At 37.3% G+C, this 25,289-nt stretch overlaps 1 protein-coding gene across 1 annotated transcript in view; it reads left to right on the top strand.

The window, feature by feature from the left end:
- The first annotated feature begins 4,417 nt into the window (after positions 1 to 4,417).
- The window catches only part of afap1 (actin filament associated protein 1), a 152,058-nt gene continuing 131,186 nt past the window's right edge, over positions 4,418 to 25,289 (top strand). The window contains 1 exon segment of the mRNA XM_051928217.1: positions 4,418 to 5,005. Coding sequence (XP_051784177.1) covers positions 4,972 to 5,005 — 34 coding nt within the window. The 5' untranslated portion in view covers positions 4,418 to 4,971.

The following is a 25,289-nucleotide window of genomic DNA, read 5'->3' as shown; positions in this document are numbered from 1 at the left end:
GTTTTATTACTTAAAGGAAATAAATATGATTTGCATAAGTTCACAATTTCAAACTATAGAATAACAGTGAGCAAACTGGCAAATAATCTGGTTTCTTGTTTTAACTAGCGTGCTGTGATAGATTCATCAAAGTATTCTCAAATACTTGTCTGCCAAGGGCTATAAATGAGAAATTACTTTAAAACAGATCTTAAGATGGATGTATCTAAAGTCACTTTTAAACAGCACATATGCACATAGTGCTGTGCTTTGAATGACCTGAAACAGGAGACATGAAGAGTGATTTATAGGACTGCAATTTAATCCTATATGGATTCCTAAAGAAAAACTGAGATCTAGTGATTGCAGATTAAATGATAGTTTGTCTCAGTGCTGGGAGTGATCAAGGGCTTTGTGGAGCTTAATTATAGGCCAGGAATGTATAAACTGCTATGAGCATTAGTTATGTACAGGTCATCTTTGGGTTTGATGGAGCTGCCTTCTTTTTAAGTATAATTTCCTACCTTGAAAGAAAAGAGAACATCTGTTTACATGCCAATGGCGCACTGTCCTCATGCTTTTGAAACCGAATTAACTAGGAAATATCAGTCACAGCTAAGTTAATTCCATAATATAGTTGTTTGTTTCTGGCTTAATTTTGCAATGAAATTATTCACCCGTTTTTTTTAAAAAAAAATAAATAAATAAATAAAGTATTCTGTATTAAACGTGCATTTTTTGTCATACATTTTTAATGACACCTTCCATGTGACCTACAGTAAAGATATAATTTATCCTAGTTAGGACATTAGTCTCTTTCTTAAAGTTGTAAAGCTTTCTTACTCAATTATTTGAAAATTAGTTATGTTTTTATTTATTTATTTGCTTTAGATCTAAGTTTACATTCAATATATTAGACTCCTCTGTCATTTCTAACTTTTAGGAAACCGTTTTCTTTACATTGGAATCCAAGGAAGTCACATTAGCATAATTTGCTGATAACCTTAGTTATAATCTTTTTTGTTGAAAAACAGTATCAGTGAAGTGTGGATCTGACTACTCAGCAAACATGTAGGGAGGGCATAATGGTTAACTTAGTTTAGCAGTCTTATTGTATATCAGCAGTGCAAGTAGCTGCTGATGGTTTAACAGTTGGGGGTGTTTTTGTACTTTCATTTGAACAGAACAACATTTCAATGTAAAGGAGTACTATAACATCAAACACATCTTTTCATGGCACTAGTGTATCTATCTTCATGTTTTTTTTTCCAGCAGAATAATGCTTGATATACAAGTCTAGGAATGACTTGGAATATTTTACTGAGTCCAATTGAGCATTAATAAGATAAGGTGGAAAAAGCTGTTTAGAGTACAAATGTACCACCAGCTTTTTTCATGGAGTTCTCATATACTGTATATGGATTCAAGGTGGGCCACCATCCCTATGCTACACCTTTCTGAGTTCATGTCCCAATTTGTAATTTTATAAGATAACTATAGGAACAATCTAATATCAGCCAGGTGTTCCGAATAAGGTGGTAACTCAAAAATTTTTAGGAGATTTAATATTTTTATGATTGAGCAATAAATAAAAATACCAAATAAATAGAGTATAAATAAAATAAATGCCTGTCAGTTCAATCAGTCACTGCTTGTTTTATATGGCATCTTTTACAGAGCATTTTACAAGGCATTACAAGACTGTATAATTCAAAGCAATAAAATTGTAAAATGCTATACAATATACTTTGGGTACATGAAAAGCAAATGGTTGCCTAGTGGTAGGCATATCTATAATAATAAAAGGCAAAGCCCTCACTGACTGACTCACTCACTCACTCACTGACTGACTCACTCATCACTAATTCTCCAACTTCCCGTGTAGGTGGAAGGCTGAAATTTGGCAGGCTCATTCCTTACAGCTTACTTACAAAAGTTAGGCAGGTTTCATTTCGAAATTCAAAGCGTAATGGTCATAACTGGAACATATTTTTTGTCCATACACTGTAATGGAGGAGGCGGAGTCACGTATCGCGTCATCACGCCTCCTACGTAATCACGTGAACTAAAAACAAGGAAGACATTTACAGCACGAGTCACACGCGGGAACGAAGGTAAATGACGTTAATTTTTGACTGTCTTTTAATACTGTGTGAGCATACATATTAACACATGTGCAATTAAACGTGTGCATTTACGGGGTGATTTCTCAGGCTTAAAAGCTCACCTTTTATCAAACGCGGGAAGAAAGGTAACTGACGTTGTTCACTGTCTTTTAATACTGTGTAACCATACATATTAACACATGTCCAATTAAACGTGTGCATTTACGGGGTGATTTCTCAGGCTTAAAAGCTCGCCTTTTACTAAAAAGGTAAATGCAAAACTATTTTCAATCAGTTTATTGAAACGCTCCCGTTAAGGATTGCAATAACATATTCGCGAGATAAAAGAACGAAGTAGGGGGAAATGGAAGAACAGCCGCAAACAGCGAAGAGCAAAAAATTAATTAAACAATTGAGAACGGAGCGAGTTAAGCATACAAGCATGTTCATAAGGGAAACAAAGCACGGTGTAAAACGTAAGTTTAAATTAAGTTTATAGAAACGCTCCCGCTGCAGATTGCAATAACATATTCGCGAGATAAAAGTTTAATGAGAAGACACGAGGTATAAACGCACCACACGCCGTGGCGCAACGTATGGGGCAACAGTTTCAACCATTCTATGATCTGCTTCTCGCAACTGAAAGACGGCACATGGCGGATGTTAGCCGACTTGCTGACCGCAACATTAGGGGCTTCAACTATGGCGCTGACGCCACATCTCAGTGCCAACACTTTGCAGACTGTACTTAAAAGACACGCCCTCCTCACTGGACAGTTAAAAACACCAATCAAACTAACGATGACATCAAGTGTTACCCAATCAAAAGTAGGAAAGGAGGCATCTTCATAAAATGCGTGTGGGATGATTTGCATGAGACGCTGCTTTAAAAAAAAAATGATAAAAAAAATACGGGATAAATCCCGTCCAGTATTGATTCAAAACGGGACGCGCAATTTCATTCTCAAACGCGGCACGATTCCGTATTTTAAAGGACGGGTGGCAACCCTACAGTGCCAGGTAACCACCCATACAATCAGATTGTGATTCAGACTAGGAATGCAATGAATGTAATTACCCCGATCTACATACAAGGCGAAAGTCTTGCAACATTCAAAGATGATGGTTTGGGATAAGTACACCATACAACATAAAAGAGCTTATGAAGCCTTGAACCGAAAAAAGCAAGATCTCAGAGATCGTAAAAAAAAAAATAGGAGGTAATGTCGTTTTACTCGCTGTAGATTTTAGTCAAACATTACCAGTTATTCCACGAGGGAGACCAGCAGATGAACTCAACGCGTGTTTAAAATCCATGCTTCTCCCACGCTCGGGTATATGTCGCGTGTTCTCGGGTAGGTGCACCAAAAAATGTATACATTTAAGCATGTAATGGGCAAACAAAAAATGAGGTATACCCGAAGGCACTGCAGTAGTACTTAATGTAACTTTACTTCTTAAATGTTAATGTTTTACTGTTTAATAATTTATACGCTTCTTATATGTTGTTCAAATTCTTTTATCAAAATACCACTGACAGCGCAATGCACGATAACATGGAGTGAATACACCATACGCATCCGCCCACGGCTGCCCTGCTGTGCGCAGATAGGAGTTGATTCTACAATAAAATAAAATAAAGATAAAAAGAGTAAAACAATCATCACCCATAAAGCGTGTGTGTGTGTATATATGTGTATATATATATGTTGATATGTGGATGTGTATATGTATATATATATATATATATATATATATATATATATATATATATATATATATATATATATATATATGTAGATATGTATATATATGTGTATATGTATATATATGTTTATATGTGTGTGTGTGTATTTTATATATATAAAACACAGCAACACTCATAACAATGACAACACAATTACATTGACAATCATGTTACGTTATTTTTAAAATGTTTCCTTTTTTTTTCATAACCTCTTTAACACACTACTTCTCCGCTGCGAAGCGCGGGTATTTTGCTAGTAATTTAATATCTGAATAAGACATCCTCTGAAAAGAAACAGCCAGGTCCTTTGTAGAGAAAAAACACAGACTGTTGTCTGTGCTGATAAGGTCTGAATCACTAGATAATGTTTAAAGTTTTAAAATGCTAATCATTTAAGACTTTGTTAGGAATGAGGAAAGGAAAGGGGGTCGGCTGGAGGGTGGGGGAGGGGTTGATTGCGGTAACCTTATGTTTCAATTTCTGTTTTTCTCTTTGAACACTTTTGCCTGGCCTGAAATGCTTTGTTCTTAGGATGCAGACAGCCACATAACAATAGGTTCCTTGATTAGGAGGGAGGGCTGGCCCTCTTAAGAATTTAGGCTGTGCCTTAATTACCTTTCATTACCATAAGTTGCTGATCCCCTCCTCCCCAGGGGTGGTTAGCACATTCTGAACCCCATCTGCTATTGGGATTTGGAGGAGTACATTGGTCAGGCAGTGTGGTTTAGATTGCAGACAAGTTTTTTTTTTTTTTTTTTTTTTTTTTTCTTTCATTCTGCAAACGGAACATATGAGGCTCTGCCTTTGCCTGTGTCTCTCTCTCTTTTTCTCTCTCTAACGCTGAAAAGGCAACTTGTAAAAGAGCATGCAAGGCAGGGCAAGCCTGGTGTTGATCTACATGTCATTTATCGAGTGAGACACTATGGAGAAAATACTGTGAAGAACAAAGGATACAGGTTACCTGGGAAGATTACTAAAAAACGGAGTGCTGAGAATGTAATGTACAAAGGTGAAGGATACCTAAATCAAGAAAGTGAAGGCCTGCTGTTGGTCTTTTAAAAGTCTGGAATTAATGAGTTTCAGTGACTGAGCACAGAGTTTGTACTTCACTGGGCATTCATTTTTGTATTTTTATAAACGATGCAGTTTGATCCTGTTCTGCTGTCTTCAAGAGGTAAGCAGAGATTGTTTCATATAATTTGTTGATAGTTATTATCAGAAAGTTTGTCATTTCATCTGTGAAGCTGATTTGTTTTATTTATTTGGTTATACAGTAGATTATAGTTAGTGGAAACAAATTAGGAAATAAGCACTGCAGGGGTACAGTGTAAAACAACATGTACATAACAGGGCAAAAAACAGTATTTTACCTCCTAATGGTTCATTCACAGTCATTTATTTTTTATTCTTATAATGCTCTATGGGTTCCAAAGTTGTTTGAGGCAAAACGGGGCTTTTAAGTTGTTTGTTCAGAGGTTAGAATCCATTTGTACAATAAAAAGAAACTTCTTTGAAAAACAAAAGGATATTTATGTTATAGTTTAAAGGCATCTCTTATTTGCTACATAGATTTCACAAAAAAAACTGGTGATGCATATTGTTATTGTACAGATGTAGTATGCGGTAAAAGTTGATCTGTATACATGCTTATTAAAAAATGTACATTAGAAAATTGTAACTTGCCACTAGTCTGCAACTAAGTTCTTCATGGGTCAAGAAGAACATTCACTTTTTATTTATTTTAAGCAGTTCCTAAGATTAACGTGTCAATGAGAAGCTACCATGTAACAAGGTATATGAGGGTGAGCTTGACTTGAGGGACTTCAAAAGAAGCAGAGAGAAAAATAAATGTAATGTTGTACTTAGGGTATTAGGGTTACAAATACAGTGTATAGTGCAACAAAAAGCCACAAAACATATTAATAGCTGGATAGCTGATTAAATTATTATGCAGTATGATTAGTTAATAAAATCTATCTTTTTTTTTATAATCCTTCAAAGTCCAGTGAGTGGATCTGGATGCAAGTCAGATGTTGGCCCAGGACAAGATTCTAATCTGTTGTAGAGCACTTACTGACTCATACAGCATTACTTGCATATCTAGCCAGTAACCTTCACAATGACATCTATGGGATACAGTAGGAAACTTTGGTACCTGGGTGTAACTATAGTCCTCGGGGGCTGGAATGTGAAGCCAAGTTTCTGGGGGGTGTAAGTCAGCAGTGCTAACCACTGTGTTTTAATGAAACCCATTTTTAATTATATATAATTATAAGTACACTGTAATTTATATGTTCTTAATCTTACAGTATACAGACCAATTCTGGGTGATAGGGTACATACGTCTTGGAATTTAATATCTGTTGCATTGAATAGAGATTGTGCCACTGGTCAGGTTATAGACCATGGAATCATTAACATTGGTACTGACTGCATCCCATTGTTTGCAAAAGTATCACAGAGTGAGTTTCAGCAGATTATAAATGAAACTTTATATACCTGAAAATGTTTCTGCTTTTACATTGAGCCTCTCTGGGCCTTGAGTGCTCACATTAAAGGTCATGGTTAGACATGTCTTTGGTAATTTTACTTTGTGTGGAGTGCAACTTGATCCCACCCACTTTTTCCCTCCCATTCACAACAGAGAATGGGAGTCTTGTATGTGCATGAAAAGTATAAGTAGAAGATTGTGCTAAGTCAGTTACAGCTTTGCTTTTAGCACAACTGCAAGAGTCTATATTATAATTGATATGTCTGCTGGCACAGCTTTACTAGAACATATGTTAAATATTAAAATAAAAAAGTCAATTTTTTAATATTTTTTTTAATATTTTTTTTTAATATTTTTTTAATATTTTAATATTACTACTGTAATATTAACATTTAATAATAATAGAAATATGTTTCTTTGTTTTTGTAGTTGCAATAGTTAATATGTTTAACTTAATTTAAAGGATCAGGTCCATATGTATTGTCTATTATATTTGATCAAGTATATATTTTATGTAAAAAAATTACGTTAGAAAAAGAAGTGGATGCATGCACATGGCCCTCTCCCCCATTTTTTATTTTGAGAACCACTGTGGCTATTATCCTTACCAGAACTTTGGCAGCAATAGTGGTGGTTGATGTTATAGACTGTTAGCTTTCAGGCTTGAGAAGCTCACTGTTTAACTTACAGCTGTCTAATGTCATTTGAAATGAATTTGCTGATTTAATTTACAAGTTACAGAGCTGCGGAGACATCAGGTGTACTATAAAGTAACTGCTGCCAGTTCTTGAGAGTGTATATTAAGTTGATTCTGGTTCAGTTAGGAAGCTCACAATTATTTTTGTTAGATATAGGTACAGCAGATTAACACTTATTGATTAAGTTGTATCTTTAGATCTACTTTGTTTTGGTATATTTTTCTTAATTTACATCTGAGGAGACAATTTGTTTATTTCATGTATTTAAAATAAAACTGTGCCCACTTCCTATTGTTTCAGTATTGTTAATTGGGAATACTTTTGAAAAGTGTGCTTTTAAAAATACTAATAAATTTCCCACTTTTAAAAGATTGTTCTTAAAATTTTTATTCACAATTGCAATATTTCACTAGACCCTCAGTAGTCCTTTGCTTGATGAACAGTATCAAATACGGTGTTAATACCCTCAGAGAACATGGCCTTTGTTCACCAAGATTTTTGTAAAAGAAATTTTTGGACTCTGTAAAAATTAATTGCTTAGCATCAATACTGTGTGAAAGTTATCAAGAAAAACTATATAATTTTTCATGCACTTAAATCTTTACCACATAAACAAATTATGTCAGTTATTAATTTAAATTTTCAGAAGCAATTCTCCTACAAATAGAAAATTATACTAATGTGGCTGAGTTATTCACACTTTCAAGTTGGAAATAGAATGATCGTCATAACCACACACCAAAAAAAGGCCTGCCTCATTTTTTTTTTACTTTTTCATAGTAAATCTAGTTCTTCCATCTATGACCCCCAAAGATCATGTGAAAAGACAATTTCCCCTTGGGGATTAACAAAGTGTATTGAATCAAAATAAAAACAAAATCATTTTTTGCATTCAAGTTTAGACTTATTTTCTTGTGTACATAGTAGAATGGAATTCTCATTTGAGTAGTCTAACATCCATCCATCCATTATCCAACCCGCTGAATCCGAACACAGGGTCACGGGGGTCTCCTGGAGCCAATCCCAGCCAACACAGGAACCAATTCCGGGCAGGGTGCCAACCCACCGCAGGACACACACAAACACACCCACACATCAAGCACACACTAGGGCCAATTTAGAATCGCCAATCCACCTAACCTGCATGTCTTTGGACTGTGGGAGGAAACCGGAACGCCTGGATGAAACCCACGCAGACACGGGGAGAACATGCAAACTCCACGCAGGGAGGACCCGGGAAGTGAACCCAGGTCCCCAGGTCTCCCAACAGCGAGGCAGCAGCGCTACCCACTGCGCCACCGTGCCGCCCGAGTAGTCTAACAGACTAGTAAAAATCATACAATATCAGGAAAAGACAGTGAATACAATATATTAGATTCATTGCTGTACCAAATGATATATATTCAAGACATTTCTGCTTCAAGTTATTTTAAGACTTCTTAGACCTGTGGATAAAAATATTTTCTGAATTGAGTGGTCCAATTTCTAATAATCCTGTATCATTCCCAGAGCAGAGGATAAGGAAATAGGTTTTGTGCAGGATGACCAAGGCCTATAATAATACTGTTGGCCATTTTAAGGCAATGTGATATACTGTATATATGCTGTGTCCTGTCTTAAGGAGAGTTTTCATGCAAAGAACCCCAGAAATATTAATGAACTGAAACAGGTCATTTTCTGGAGCTTAAGTAATGTGTTCAGTATTCAGAAGAAGATGTACAATTGTTTATGTTTTGTTAGTTTAAGTAGATTGTGTTTCTCTATCATTCTCACTCAGTTGAAGATCAAAGCACATTTGTATAGTTAATTACTACAGAAATCCTAGTAATTTCGAATTTTTGCAGCTGTGTTTGTTTACACAACAGTAACAGGATTTAATGTCCTTAAATGCCTTTCAAGACATGTAGTTACAGTATATTTTATTGATTTATTAAGTAAATATATTTAAAGCTATAGAGGCGAAAACAAAATTGTCCAATGACATAGTTACATATGGTCCACATGCTAGTTGTATAGCCTTCAGTATGATTCACGCATGTAGTGAAGACAAACACTAAATTGATGTAGGACCTTGTGTTTCCACAAGAGTCCCAAACATATTGTGATGTTGTAAAACAAGATTTAAGTACATCTCATCAATTTTACAGTGTTTGATATTGGGGTCACTATAGTGACACAGTTTTTGTTGCTGCTACTTCACAGCTTCGGAGTTCCAGTCATTTGCTAGGCATTGCCTGTGCAATAGGTTTCACATCCTTCTCTGCATGGGGTTTATCTGGCTACTTCCATTTTTCTACCACATGCCAAAAGAGGCACAGGTAGAAAACTGTAATTTGATAATGTGTTGAGGTTTGTATGTGTGTGTGACTGTAGTAGACTGATGTTCTGTTCATGGTTGATGATTTTCTTGAAGCATGATACTGATATGTAATTCATCATCATCATCATTATTGTTACTAGCTGTGTAATCCTATGCTGTAAAAAGCCCGGGCTCCTAGAAACTATTGAAATCGTCAGAAAAAAATTGAAATGCAGTGTCGGCGGTTTCATTTTGCAGACGTGCTCGCCCCCCTTGTCTATCAGCGGCTAAGTGAGTTTCTCTCTCATTTGTCTTTCGTCGGTGGTTTCATTTTGGCAACGGAGTCGCTTTCTTTCAGCCTCATGCTGTAGCCTCATACGTTTTTCTTCTTCTGACTCATTAACTTGGGGCTTCATGCGGTAGCCTAGCATTTCCGAGCCGGACAGACAGACACACACATTTGCACTCGTAGACATTTATATATAAGATTATTATTATCCATTTCCTTTATCAGTACCTGTCTTTACTGATAGCATTCTATTTGGTAAATTAATTTTTCAAAATGCACTTATTTACATTTTTTCTGTTTGTGAAATATATACATATATAGAAATAGTTTTTGTTTTTTTTTTTTTTGTTATGTGGGCGACCCCTTGGCCTGGTCCAGCCATTCGGGTCCCCAACAATGAGGATCTATACGAGCTGGATCACCCTCAGGGAAACGCGCCGCATGGCTTTAGTGCCATAACTGACGCTCCCTCACAATGCAGGTAATGTGCCTCATTCGGGACTCAATGAGCAACTGCTTATTCGACGCAAAGTCAAACCAACGGTACACAAGGATTTTCCACAGAGAGACAGTACCAAAGGAGTCCAGTCTTCCTCTCAGATCACTGGATAGCATCCATGTCTCACAACCATATAGCAAGACAGGAAGCACCAGGACTTTAAAGACTTGGACCTTCGTCCTTTTGCATAGATATCGGGAACTCCTCACACTTCAGCAACCTCATGACCCCCCATGCTCTCCCAATCCGTCTGCTGACTTCATAGGAAGAGTCACCAGAGACATGAATGTCACTCCCAAGGTAAGTAAACCTCTTGACAAGGTTGACACTCTCTCCGCAGACAGACACACTGCTGATAGCTGTGCCCAAGATGTCATTAAAGGCAATATTCATCAGAGTTCTCCAAGGAACTCCTAGAATGATCAAATATACAGTGGTGTGAAAAACTATTTGCCCCCTTCCTGATTTCTTATTCTTTTGCATGTTTGTCACACAAAATGTTTCTGATCATCAAACACATTTAACCATTAGTCAAATATAACACAAGTAAACACAAAATGCAGTTTTTAAATGATGGTTTTTATTATTTAGGGAGAAAAAAAATCCAAACCTACATGGCCCTGTGTGAAAAAGTAATTGCCCCCTTGTTAAAAAATAACCTAACTGTGGTGTATCACACCTGAGTTCAATTTCCGTAGCCACCCCCAGGCCTGATTACTGCCACACCTGTTTCAATCAAGAAATCACTTAAATAGGAGCTGCCTGACACAGAGAAGTAGACCAAAAGCACCTCAAAAGCTAGACATCATGCCAAGATCCAAAGAAATTCAGGAACAAATGAGAACAGAAGTAATTGAGATCTATCAGTCTGGTAAAGGTTATAAAGCCATTTCTAAAGCTTTGGGACTCCAGCGAACCACAGTGAGGGCCATTATCCACAAATGGCAAAAACATGGAACAGTGGTGAACCTTCCCAGGAGTGGCCGGCCGACCAAAATTACCCCAAGAGCGCAGAGACGACTCATCCGAGAGGTCACAAAAGACCCCAGGACAACGTCTAAAGAACTGCAGGCCTCACTTGCCTCAATTAAGGTCAGTGTTCACGACTCCACCATAAGAAAGAGACTGGGCAAAAACGGCCTGCATGGCAGATTTCCAAGACGCAAACCACTGTTAAGCAAAAAGAACATTAGGGCTCGTCTCAATTTTGCTAAGAAACATCTCAATGATTGCCAAGCCTTTTGGGAAAATACCTTGTGGACTGATGAGTCAAAAGTTGAACTTTTTGGAAGGCAAATGTCCCGTTACATCTGGCGTAAAAGGAACACAGCATTTCAGAAAAAGAACATCATACCAACAGTAAAATATGGTGGTGGTAGTGTGATGGTCTGGGGTTGTTTTGCTGCTTCAGGACCTGGAAGGCTTGCTGTGATAGATGGAACCATGAATTCTACTGTCTACCAAAAAATCCTGAAGGAGAATGTCCGGCCATCTGTTCGTCAACTCAAGCTGAAGCGATCTTGGGTGCTGCAACAGGACAATGACCCAAAACACACCAGCAAATCCACCTCTGAATGGCTGAAGAAAAACAAAATGAAGACTTTGGAGTGGCCTAGTCAAAGTCCTGACCTGAATCCAATTGAGATGCTATGGCATGACCTTAAAAAGGCGGTTCATGCTAGAAAACCCTCAAATAAAGCTGAATTACAACAATTTTGCAAAGATGAGTGGGCCAAAATTCCTCCAGAGCGCTGTGAAAGACTCATTGCAAGTTATCGCAAACGCTTGATTGCAGTTATTACTGCTAAGGGTGGCCCAACCAGTTATTAGGTTCAGGGGGCAATTACTTTTTCACACAGGGCCATGTAGGTTTGGATTTTTTTTTCTCCCTAAATAATAAAAACCACCATTTACAAACTGCATTTTGTGTTTACTTGTGTTATATTTGACTAATGGTTAAATGTGTTTGATGATCAGAAACATTTTGTGTGACAAACATGCAAAAGAATAAGAAATCAGGAAGGGGGCAAATAGATTTTCACACCACTGTAAATGTGGCCTTCCTAGTGCTTGTCTAAAGCTCATGTGACTTCCCTATGTGTTAAGGAAGCTGAACTAGCACTTAATCTGGATTTTTGTATGCCACTATGTTTCTGGAACTTCTGCCTTTATTTAGCACTCGACATATCCATGATTACTTGTTTCATCTGTCACACTGAAATACTATATCAGAGCATACACTCACTTGCATTTGTTCACACCAAAGTCAATAACAATTTTACTGTAGCTCAATGAGAATAAAGTTTAGTTTTGTGTTTTACAAATAAAATGAAACAGAAAATCTCCTCACTTATGTATAATAATATTCTGTATGATTTTGTGTTTCCATTCAATCTGGTACTTCACAATTTTGGGCAGGTGTACAGTACCTATATACTTAATTACATTTTATATTCCACTTTTATCACTACTCAAAGAGCTTTACATCAAGAGTTGGGAGCCACTTCAGCCACCACCAATGTGTAGCACCCACCTGGTAATGCAACTGTAGCCATTTTGTATCTGTACACCCACTACACATTAGCAATTGTGTAGTAAAGGGATTGAGAGAGATAGCAACCATTTAGAGACAAGTGATGATTAGGGGGACAAAATGAACAAGGACATGATGGGCAATTTAGTCAGCACATTTGGATACACTCTACAGTTTTTAAAGGATGCCCAGAGATCTTGTATGAACACAGAGAGTCAGGACCTCAATTTATGTCCTATCTGAAGGACAGCACCATTTTTACAGCACAGTGTCCCCATCACTGCACTGGAATCCACATACAGATCACAGGGTAAGCACACCCTAATTGCCTCATCGGCACCTCTTTCACCAGCAACCCAAGGTTTTTTTTTAAGATGGTCTCCCATCGATGTTGTGGCCATGCCAAAGTATGCTTCTGTTCAGGTCAATTACCTCTTCTGAAGTGCATGTGGTATGGCTGTTGTACCTAGGTGTGGCTTTGAGGTTTACTTTGCTTCAGAACCATGTGCTTCCATTGTTAGATTCTTATTTCACTGTAGAATGTGTTTCAGGGAAAAGAGAACAAAGAAGTAATATTTAAATTACATTTTTCACTCCTTCCACCAATTATTCTATGCAGTCAGTTAAACATTTGTTATGGCAAAAATGCAGTTTAACTCAAGTTACTTGTGATCAGCACCTTTCTGAAGAGTGAAAGTTCTTTTTTCATTAGCAACTTCTTATAATGTGCTTGTGACGATGCGGGTTCAGCTCCATACTCCTCTTCTATTATGGAGCCCTTGAACCCATCACTGTCAGTAATGTCACCGATGAGCTAGACAGTGAGGCAATAAACAATTGAGCAAAGGGGATGATGTTTAAAGTGCAAAAGTGCACACAAAGTGCTGTGCAGTTCAATATCTTCTTTAAATAAATAATCCAATAAAACATTTGTGGAGGTTAAAATCAATAAACAAACTCTTATAAAACCAACGAGGTAAAATAGTACAGGATGCAAAATGTTAAAATCAAAAAGCCCGGTGTCTTCTGTTTTCATGGCGGCTCCCCTGCTATGCCCATCTGGTCTGCTCTACAGGAGAGTCGCCTACCTGCAGGATCAGCTGCCCTTCAAACAGGTCCGGTAGCCCTCCGTTCCTTGGCTTCGTCGGGCTCCCAACCGGACCAAGACTTGGGATATTTCCCAGCGGCCAAGGCGCTCACGCTGGGGCTACACTTGCCCAAAGCCTCCACGACTCCCGCTCCTAGCAACGGCCAAGTCGATACTTTTACTGGTCACTCCAGCTACTTAGTCGCTCAGCTGGAGCGACCGCTTCCTTCAACCCACTGAGTGTCGGCCAAACACTCCTCTCGTAGGCGAGCCTGCTCTTGCTCGCTCGCTCTCCTTCCTCACACCGGCTTTCTCCACCTGTTTCCTGTCTTCTCTCTACCTCCCATTCTCTTCCCTTTCTTTTTACTTCTTTTCTTTCTTCCCCCTTAACCAGCTCGCGCTTCGCTATATATGTGGGGAGGACATGGCAGCTGCAGCCCATTAGCTACAGGAACGATCACGGATGTGGGCAGTCTCTCACCTGTGCACTTAGGTGAAAAACGCCCACACCGCAGATCGCCCTGTGGCTTGCTACAGCCACCACGCCCCCTCGCTAAGCCGCGAGCGCCGCGATTATTTATTTAAATAAAAACGGCCTTTGGTGGGAGAGCTGTGGACCCATAACACCACAGTGCTCTCCATTAACAAAAACAATATTCCAATAGATTATGCAAGCTTAAGGTTTGTAGCTAAGAGTATAGAAGTTAAATATATTATGACATATCAGCCCACGTTTAAATACTAAAAGAGATTTTATGATGAGTTTTGTTGAGTTGCCTTTTTTCTAATTAAATACATTTTGATTGTTTGTTACTTTTGGACTGTATGAGACATTCTTACTGGCATAATAACAATAACTGAGGTTGCTAACTTGAACAATAGCATTCTTCTATGTTAATTATGTGCTTCATTTTTTCCGAGTTAAAGATGTAGTGTATGCTTTGCAGCTGAAGAAAATGGGTCTAAGACATCATCTAATCGTACTGAGTTTTATAGTTATTCAATTTTCTTTACTCTTGAGCAGTAGCTGACTGACAATTCAGAAAAAATCTTACAAAATCTTGGCCACTTATTTCCCACCATCACACACAGTAGAAGGAAAACTAGTGGGATGGTTTAAGAAAATTCTAAAGTTAAGTGCTACCAGTGCTCTGACTGTGTCTTCAAAAATGAGTCCAGCACTACAGCACCAAGTGATTTTCTCAAGAGCTTGGGTCTATGCCTGTGGAGTGCTGTTAGCAAGCTTTCAAAAAAAGAAAATGCTGGAACCACCCAATCAAAAATGAACAGCTATAGCATTGCATGACACATAATTATCTTTGGAAAACTACGTCTCTTCTGAACCATTGGGTCTCATGGATCTGTAGCAAATCATCCAGGATATGGGTTTGCTTCTCTGGGAAAAGTCTATCCTGTCTTCGGCCCAGAGTCTGGTACAGTAGGTGCCATGGTGCCATTGACTGTGATGCCACTTTTAATTATTGGAAGCAATGCACAACATGGCTGTGTTAGAACTGAAGACTCAGAAAAGGAGAAGAGTGATGTTTGTGAGAAGGAGGCTAAGTACATCTTCTTCATTATACAGGAGTTATAGCAGGCACTGCAGCTGCTGCTGGTCTAGATAAGGCCAAGCAAAAATCAGTAAATGCCATAAGTAGCAGCAGTCCTAGCACAACCCTAGACTGTAACACACCCAGGATGGCTTGACAGTACTAGCAACAGGTTGAACCCCAATACATGGTGATGACCTGAAGAAGACTGTGACCTTTTTAGAAGACAGTCCTGACCCTACTTGGCATTTAAGACAACAAAAATAACTGTTCACAGACAAATGAGTATGCTTACTCCAACCAGTTTGCTTTAGCCTTGCAACAGTGATTCTAATTCTCTGTTTTAAGCAGACTGTCTGCTGCAGAGATGGTCAAGCTTCAGTTAGTCAGGACTGTCTCAGGGGATGAGCAGCGCAGAGGACGAGACCATCACATTGGACTCTATGGTCATTAAAGATCCCTGAGCAACTTTCAAACAGAGTTGTGTTTATCCTGATGTCCTGACTAAATTGCCCACCACAGCCTTGCCCGTTCTGGCCCGTTATCATCCCCTGCCTCTATTAGGCTGTCTCTCTCACCCCTTCACCACCTTACACCTAATGGCACAATAATGGCTGCCATTGCATCATCCATATTGGTTGTAATTGAAGTGGTTCCTCTCTGTTGATATTAAGCACTGTGAGTAGTGAGAAAAAGGCTATATAAAAGTAATTAATCATTTTTTTATTAACACAGTTTGCTTTCAACTTTATCATCTTTTCACCCAGAATACTCCCAAACCAAACTACACTTTATTTTCACTGAAGTTGCCAGTTTTGCTTTTAGATGCAAGGCATTTTAATGTGTAATATAATCACAAGTGTTTATTCAAAGAACAGCATGTCCTAAGTCAAGTCTGTATCAGATGTTGTATTGCAGCAAGGTAATTAAGTTTTCTGAAAAATGTGAAAATAATTGCACACTTATTAAGATTTTTTGGTTTAAATCCTTATCGTAAATTAGTTGAACAAAGATTAAATGTTAATATCCCTACTCTAAGCTCATAGGTGGTTTCAAATTTCTGGACTTTTTGTTTTAGTTCCCTTTGAATAGAGACTTTAATTCAGTGCTCCACAAAACCAGACATTTGCAGCTTTTTTTTTGTTAGTATGCTTATACTGGCCAATTACAGTAGTCATAATAGTGATGGTACAGTAATTGTGAAAAGACAGGCAGTGTGCACAGGTTTTTGGCATAACGTCTGCTTGTATCAATGTTGGGCAAGAAACTAGAATAAAACAGGGAGGCTAAGAGTTTGTTGCAAATACGAATTTTTGCCATCATCAACAAAAGGGAAAATTTGAATTTATAAGATCATGTGAGTAAATCAAACTGCCTTACAATATTTCACTCAAGCTTCATAATGATCTGGACTGCTGTTAATATGATTGCTGTGTCACATCTAGAAAATTTGCGGTGTTCCATTTTTAATGTAGATTAAAATCAGTATGGTGATTCACATGTCATGATAATTTCAGGTTATTTTACATGAAAGCAAAATTTTATTTTACCAGGCATCATAATTCAGAAACTGAAAAAACAACAACCACTACTTTAAAAGACAACTATACAGAGCCCTTTCTTGGTGCAGTTCCTGGCTGTGTGTAAGGTGTGCTATTACCATTCATTCTTGGTGTATTTTTAAATAGCAATACTATTTTAAAGTACAGAGTCAGCTCGAAGAAAGAATGGACAAATGCCTAGAAAGTAATTAGACTAAATACATCCTGAATACTTGGTCTTGCATAGTTTTTTTTTTTTTTTTTTTTGACGGTAGAGAGAAAACAGCAGATTTTGTTTGTACTGGATACGACTGTTTTTTTTATTTGATTGTTGACTCTGTCTCACACAAGAAAGATGATTTTCTGGAAGTGGTGTTGTTTTTGGGTTCAGTTATAATGCCTGCCAGAATTGTTCACATTTCTAATTCCCAGCAGAGAGAAATTTCCACAGTTTTTATAAAATTAGTTTTTTTTTTTTTTTATTTTGTTCAATTTTTACTCAGGGTAATCAAATTTTTGCTCTGATCAGCTTTATGCAGCAGTGAGCACCTTTCCATAACTAAGAAAAGGCAAGAAGACCATACAGACAGATTTATCCTTATTTGCATCTTATACAGTACTGTTCCAGTGTAAGATGTTTACGTCAAAGAACACATAGGATTCAGTTTTCTAGGTGTACTGTAATGAGTTCATAATGCTTATGTCAGTTTTTTCTACTTTCATAAACATATCAGTATATCATACAGTTTTTACTAGATTCAGTAGTCAAAAATGTTAGTTTTTGAGTAAAAATATTCTGAAGTGATGGTTTTCATTAGATATATGTCACTGCTGGCAAAGTAATGGTTAACTGTCACTTGCTTTAAGACATTGACAATCAATTATAAAGGGTGTTCCCAGTTGGAAAGAGAGCATGTTAAGAAAAGATCAAAACATCTAAATGCCACAGGTGATGAGTGAAAATTGAGAGAGACAGAAAGTGAGAGACTAGCTATTTGATGTAACAAACAGACAAAAGCCCTTATATGATTGCTGTTACATTGAATAGTACAGGACTGTGTGAAAAACTGAGGGTTCAGCCAGTTACCTTATCAATAAGCCCCCCACCACATACAGAACTGTCATGTTTGCCAAAGCTAATTTGCCTCAAAATAAACGAATCACGGGCTGATCTAGGCCACTAAGCCATAGGGTTTTTCAGGGTCATCTTGGCACCGCAGATGACTTGTACATTATTAGAATGTCACTGCTCACAGTTAACAAAAGCAGCATTGTTCTTGCAGCATGAGTGAGTTTTCCGATTATGTTAAGAGAACCAGCCACAACTACAAATTCCCTATGCATGTTGGCAAAAACATGTTGCTTTATGTATGTGCACTTACATATGAAAACTGGATGTAACACCTTGCTGTTTGGTTAATGGCTTCCAGCACAGCAGGCATGATGGATTGAAGATTGTCTGAGATGTTCTTGACCTGTCAGCTAGTTCCCTGAGAAGTGATATATAAACCGATAAATAACTAAAAATGTTCTTCAGTGTCTATACGTGGCCATAGCCCTCTTGAAAGGGCAATAAAATCGTCTGTGTATCATATTCATTACTTTTGAGGTGCGATATGTTTGTCATGTCAACACACATTATAATAATGGCTTGGTGATATCTATTATGTGAGCTAGTGGTCATTTAGCTGGTTTGGCTGCATTTTCCTACTTGATCAATAGTTTCATCAGTTTCTCTGAAATGTTGCATACACATGTGTCAGAGTTGTCATAAATATACAGATATTCGCTCGTCAAGTTTTCTTTTATAAATCCTGACGTTTGCCTGAAAAGTTGCAAGCTTTATAAATGAGGCCCTAGTATATTACTAAACAGTTTTAACTTAATTTCATTTGAGTCTTGGTTTCATTCCAATGAAGCTGGACAGAGAAAAACATCTAATGATTGAGCCCTTCTTATATTTTCAGACTGACATCTATTCTACTGACTTTTGATCCAATTATTGTGGAGGAGAGTCAATTAAAGACAGGCCTGCATAAGTCTTGCATCATTTTAGTGTATGCCTGATCAGATGTGCACATTATAAGGCTGACAGTGTAATATGAAAGTATTATCTGAAGATACAATACAATACAATACAATACAATACAGTTTATTTTTGTATAGCCCAAAATCACACAGGAAGTGCCGCAATGGGCTTTAACAGGCCCTGCCTCTTGACAGCCCCCCAGCCTTGACTCTCTAAAAAGACAAGGAAAAACACCCAAAAAAAAACCTAGTAGGGAAAATGGAAGAAACCTTGGGAAAGGCAGTTCAAAGAGATACCCCTTTCCAGGTAGGTTGGGCATGCAGTGGGTGTCAAAAGAAGGGGGTCAATACAATACAATACACGGAACAGAACAAATCCTCAATAAAAAATAATTGTTTTTTAAGATTTACAGAGCAGAATTTAACAGTAGATGATATCACATCATAAGATTTGGATAATTTTAGACTCCTGGAGACCTCATCCATCAAGCTGCCTCCCCCATTTGGCCATTCCACGGCTGACACAGTGTTGGGCCATCCAATCCGATGAAAGGACCCCTCTTTCTCACGATTCCTGCGATCCTCCATCAGGGATGACTTTACCTTAGGCAGGCAAAACAACTTGGCAGGTGGGCCATGGCACCAAGTGCCACATTTGAGTACCGAGAAGAGAAACAGAATAGGTGAGGGTTAGTATCCAATTCTAACTATCATGTTACTTATGTTTTAGTGCTAATGACTAACAACAGAGATGTAGTCTGTACAGTTAATCAGCAGCTCTAGTCAGGATTTGCTAAACTGAAGTAGTGAGTCTTCAGCCGGGATTTAAAAGCTAAGACCGAAGGGGCATCTTTTATAGTAGCAGGCAGACCATTCCATGGTTTAGGGGCCCTGAAACTAAAAGCTCGACCTCCCATTGTTATTTTATTAATCCTTGGAACCATAAGCAGACCAGCATCTTGAGATCTTAATGTGCGCTCTGGTTTGTAAGTCATGATAAGATCAGTAATAAATAACTGTAAAGATGTACAGTAATAATACATTTTGTATAATGTATACTCATACATTTCAAAAGACAACCCTGAAAGCAACAGCATGCCAACTATAAAATGAAACATCAGTCTATCCATAATGAGCATCCCCTTCACTTGATAACAGAAGGTAATTGGCTAATAATTTTTTAAAAAATCCATGTTGAAAACCTGTTTGGGTTTCATATTTACTTATCATTTAAATACATTTTAAAACTGTAAAATCCACCCATTATTGCATCCATCCATAAATTCTCTGCCTCACTTTGTCTAATTCAGAGTTGCTTGGAGCATCTTTTATAGAATAGGCTATTGTCATCTCTTATGTTTACTTGCATTTCATTATGTCAGAATGTGGAGTGAATGACTTGGAGTGATACATGTGATTGTTGTAGTGATGAGTATTGGAGAAAAAAGGTCAATACTGCTTTTATATGGCTTGCTATCTTTTCTAATTTCATTTCATATGTGGGTTAATTTTAGACCAGCATGTTTAACTTACTGCACCTCTGCAGATAGCAGCAAAAAATAAAGTGACAGAATTCTAGAAAGAATTTATAACAGTCTGCGGTGGGTTGGCACCCTGCCCGGGATTGGTTCCTGCCTTGTGCCCTGTGTTGGCTGGGATTGGCCCCAGCAGACCCCCGTGACCCTGTGTTCAGATTCAGCGGGTTGGAAAATGGATGGATGGATGGATTTATAACAGTTAAAACATTGATTTCTTGTGATCATGTTACGGCTTGGCATGCTTGCCTCTAGTGCAGCAGCAGTTGATGCTTTTTAGTTTCCAGCCATCCATTTTTCTGAGAGCTGTAATTTTAATATAGAATTGCCAAGGGGATAGACCATTGAGTGCAAAGCAGGTAAAAATACTGGTCAGGAAGCTGTTATGTCAAGGAGTGTACTCTTAAGAAAATCTACATAAATGTGAGCAGTGTGTGCAAACTGTAAGCATACTACTGTATGTCCAACACTGAACACTGAACTAGCAGGCGGAGTGGTGGCTCTGAGGCTAAGGATCTGCACTGGCAATCGGAAGGTTGTCGGTTCGAATCCCGTAAATGCCAATAGGGACTTTGCTCTGTTGGGCCCTTGAGCAAGGCCCTTAACCTGCAATTGCTGAGAGCTTAGAGTAGTGAGAAAAGCGCTATATAAATGCAAAGAATTATTATTATTATTATTATTATTATTAACCCAAGTCCTTACAGCAATAAGACAGCGGCACAATCCATTGAATCAATGTATTCCCTGTGTATAGTTCCATCTACACAGAATATTTTTCTTTTTTTATATACATTACTGAAATTAGAGCAATTCCAGTTATGACTTTGACGATTTTTTTTTTTTTCATTTTTCTGAGTAACTTTCCTTTTTAATTGGCATTTGCTACATTGTCTCTGTCAAGAGAATTTTTTTATCCTCAAACCCTGAGTTACACCATCTGGGTTTGAGTGGATTTTGAAGCTCTCATTTGGTAAGGCACACGTGTTGCTGGGCAGTAATCATTATGAAAGGATAAGAATCTCTCACTGGCATGGAGCCAGCGGTTACTTTTTTCCCCTGCGCATTCCCAAATTTAATCCAAGAGAGACATTATTTCTCTTAAAGAACCACCCTTTCTACGAGCAATAGAGAGCAGTTTTTTGAAGCAGAGTGCAAGAAGTGTAGTACTACCATCAGTCACAGAAGAAGGAAAAATTAGAAATATATTTCTTATTTTGTATTCAGAAAATTGCATTAGTATTATATTTTAAAAAATATTTGTATTTTTTGAAGTATGCTTAATTCTTTTATTCACTTTTGTCAAACATAGGAGACATCACAGTAAGCAACACTGGCTGCTAAATCGTAGCTATTTTAGTGGTCACGACTTGAGGGCGTATTAGTAAATTATAGTATACATAATATGAAAATTAAAAGTGGAAAATGCTAAAAAGTGAAAGAATTCTTATCCATTTAGATTCTGGCTTCATATAGTAAGAATTTAGCATAACCAGTTTGCAATTTCTAGATTACAACAAAAAAAAACAAACTGGGAAGTAACAGGAGTTCAATTAAAAGAAGACCTTGGTTTAGATGAAAATGTGAAGCCACAGGGGGCATCCAGGACTGAACTTGAGTACCACTGCTCTAAGTCACAATTATCTCCGCTGCAGTCAAGATGTACTTTATTCTACCTTACATCTTAGCTAAAAGACAAACTCTGAAGATATAAGAATAATAATTTTGTTACTATTTTAGTTAAAAAAAAATAGTCATTAAATACAGTTGGATCCAGTCCTTAGGGTTGGATGATGCATTCAGTTCTTAGGTTGATCTGTTATCTTTGTAATCATTGCTGATTGACAATGTTATCTTTGCAAGTGGGACATCAACATTTTAACTTTGCAACTCTGTAATAAGTCAGTCTCCAAATCCTTTTTTACTCAGCAACATTGCTCTGCTGCAACTCTTGTAATCCACAGTGTGTTGTCAAATGTTTTGTTGTAGCGTAAAAATTATGAAACAGAGCCTGGCCGAAAAGACAGTTAATGTCTTTAGGTATCTATGGCCTAAATTTAAACAACATATTAGGAAACTCAAAAACAAGAGAAGAAATACGTGGTACAGTATTCGTTTTTTTAGAAATAGTCAGAACTCTATAAAAGTATATAAGGATGTTGCCACCTCTTGCATAGAAGATGTGCAGTAATTCCCCACATATTGTAAAACCTACCACAAAAAAAGAATAACGAAGATATTCCAGTAATTTTCAGTTTGATTGTCCTCATTGTTAAGTAGCTAAGAATAAATCTACATTGTCAGTGTGGCAGTGATGGGGATATTTGACCTATCAATTGCACTGGGACACTGAGGAAATGCCGTCTCCTTTTAAAGCCACTCGGAATTTTCTTTGCTTTTGGGGGAGTGGTGTACTTCTCCAGCAAAGCTGATGAGAATGAGCAAAACAATCCACACTGCACTGGCTTACTGATGGAGAATAGACACCCATGTGTGGTCACTAAATGAACCAAACAGGATTTTTATCCCACCATTCTTGACTCCATTGACACATCCAAAGTGACTGCAGCACGCTTGTGGCTTTGATGAGACACTTGCAGCATTATAGAATATCTTCTAATTCTGTTACCTTAAAGCTGTCTGCAGAGTATTATTATTATCTGTAAAAATGGATTTAAGCATACAAACCTCTGGCACACCCAACATGTTGAACTCTACAACAGAAGAAGAGTTCAGTTTGATAATGTGCATTTTGTGAAAGGAAAATATATCTGGATTTGTATCTGTCTGCTAAAGACGAATCTAAAGTTTCTAGTGTAAAGCAATCCATGGACCATGCATTTACAGTATCTTCATATACAATCAGAATACAAGTGCCTGGTTGTAACTGGTTGCACATGATCAATCTCACATGGTTCAAGTCAGCAGCAAAATAATGTCAATTGGTGAGGTAAGTAATCAGTCATCAACATCTGATGATATGATCCATTGGCACAAGCCTATCAGTACAATTTGTTTTTTCACCTTTAGTGGTCACAGCAAGAAATTTTATTTTTCAGTCACTATTCTTTAGTAGTCCCTCCCAAAAAATTAAATGTCACTTTTTTAAAAGTGTATCTTTATGCTTTACTGCTTTGTTGAACCTACCTGTGGCAGCCATAGTATTTTTTTCTTTGCTTTCCTTATTAACATCCCAAGTGATTATCTGTGTATAGTTGGTCTAGTTGTGTCAGATTATTGAGAGAATGGTGATGGAGAGCAATTTCTGGGACTTACTCACAGATTTTGAATTGGATTAAGTTCTGAACTCTGACTTGGCCTTTTAGGGGCATCTATTAACATCATTTTAATTTCCCACAGTGTTGATCTGGCAGTGTGCTTTGGATCTTTGCCTTCTTGAAACACAAACTTCCTTCCCAGTTTCAGTTTTCTGGCAGAGGGGCAAAGATTTATATCCAGTGGTTATTCTGTATATTGCCTCATTTTTCTATCACTTGTAATCCTGACAAGACTAGCATCCCCTGCAACTTGAAATCATCCCTGTAACATCACCACATTTATCGTGGGAATGGTGTCATCTGGCTGCTATGACAAGTCTGAAGATGGGATTACACATACAACTAACAAAGTGTGACTTAATGCATCACTACAGTTTTCTCTAGGCAATGTTTTACACTTACTTTTTGGGCAACAATTTCTTTTTGTAACTGTACCTTCATTCTTGTCACCTTCCATTAAAGCCCATTTTCTGGAATGCCTTTGAAACTATTGATCCATCAACCTAATTATGAAATTTTCTTTGAAAGTCTCAGCCATAAAGTTTACCTTGCAGAGAAAGTGTGAATTTAACTTCACTGGTTAAGTTAATGTGGGTGGGACTTTAAATATACACCGACACTATATATCTTTTAAACATGTAATTATAAAGAAGATGCGTACTGTATTGTGATAAATCTGATGAGTTATCATGTTCTTTCATAAATTCTGGTTATTTCCATTTCATCAAAATTCAACATTTTTCTTTAGTTTTTATTTTGTGCCACTGGTATTTTGGGTATTAACTTCCAGTTCTATTTGAGCTAATCACTTCTGTTTGTTGTACTCCACAGGGGTATTTTATCAACTACATCCTTATCTTTTGTGCTTGGTAACTGCTTGTTCCATTAGTCTCACATTGTAAGAATGAGAGTAATTTAATTTGTCCACCCCAGAGATGGCATATTAAGGTAGTGTAGGGTGCATAATCGCTTAGTAAATTAATTATCAGTTTACCATTTGGTAATGCGGGTAATTAATTAAAACAGTCAACAAGACGGCCCTCAGTGGATGTTAAGTTAAACGTAGGTAGAATGATGGGTCTCTTTTTCACCTTCCAGCTGGGATGCCAGAAAAGTTAAAAAATCTGTACAATTTATGATCAAAGTTTATAATTTGGCAAAGTCTACATTAATACTTTAACTTTTTCTGTTGGATTTGATATATGTCTGAAGAATTACTTTCACAAATAACCCAAAAGGGCTTGTTGAAATAAACAAATTAATGGAATTTATTTATAATGTGAGGTTCATAGAAGATGGATGTACATAAGTAAACTATGTATGTGTGTGTGTATATACAGTGTATGTATATGTATATATATATATATATATATATATATGTATGTGTGTGTGTGTATAATATATATATAATACAGAGAGATTAAAGCCATCCAACACAAAACATAAAATTACAAAGGTTTAACTTTGTAACTTCTCTTAAAGAACTTTTTCTGTCCTATAGGAAAAGGCATATAACTTACTATTTCTATTTCTTGACTTAGATAGATCTTTTCTCTCTTATTGAAAAAGGATTACGACTTAATTCTGGTCCTACCTTTCATGTTTTCAGATGGACAAGTTCTTTCGCTAGTTA

Source organism: Erpetoichthys calabaricus, chromosome 5, assembly GCF_900747795.2.
Source record: "Erpetoichthys calabaricus chromosome 5, fErpCal1.3, whole genome shotgun sequence".
In the NCBI taxonomy this organism is placed as follows: Eukaryota; Metazoa; Chordata; class Cladistia; order Polypteriformes; family Polypteridae; genus Erpetoichthys; species Erpetoichthys calabaricus.
The sequence above is the reverse complement of the archived record's forward strand: the minus strand, read 5'-3'. Positions and strand labels throughout refer to the sequence as shown.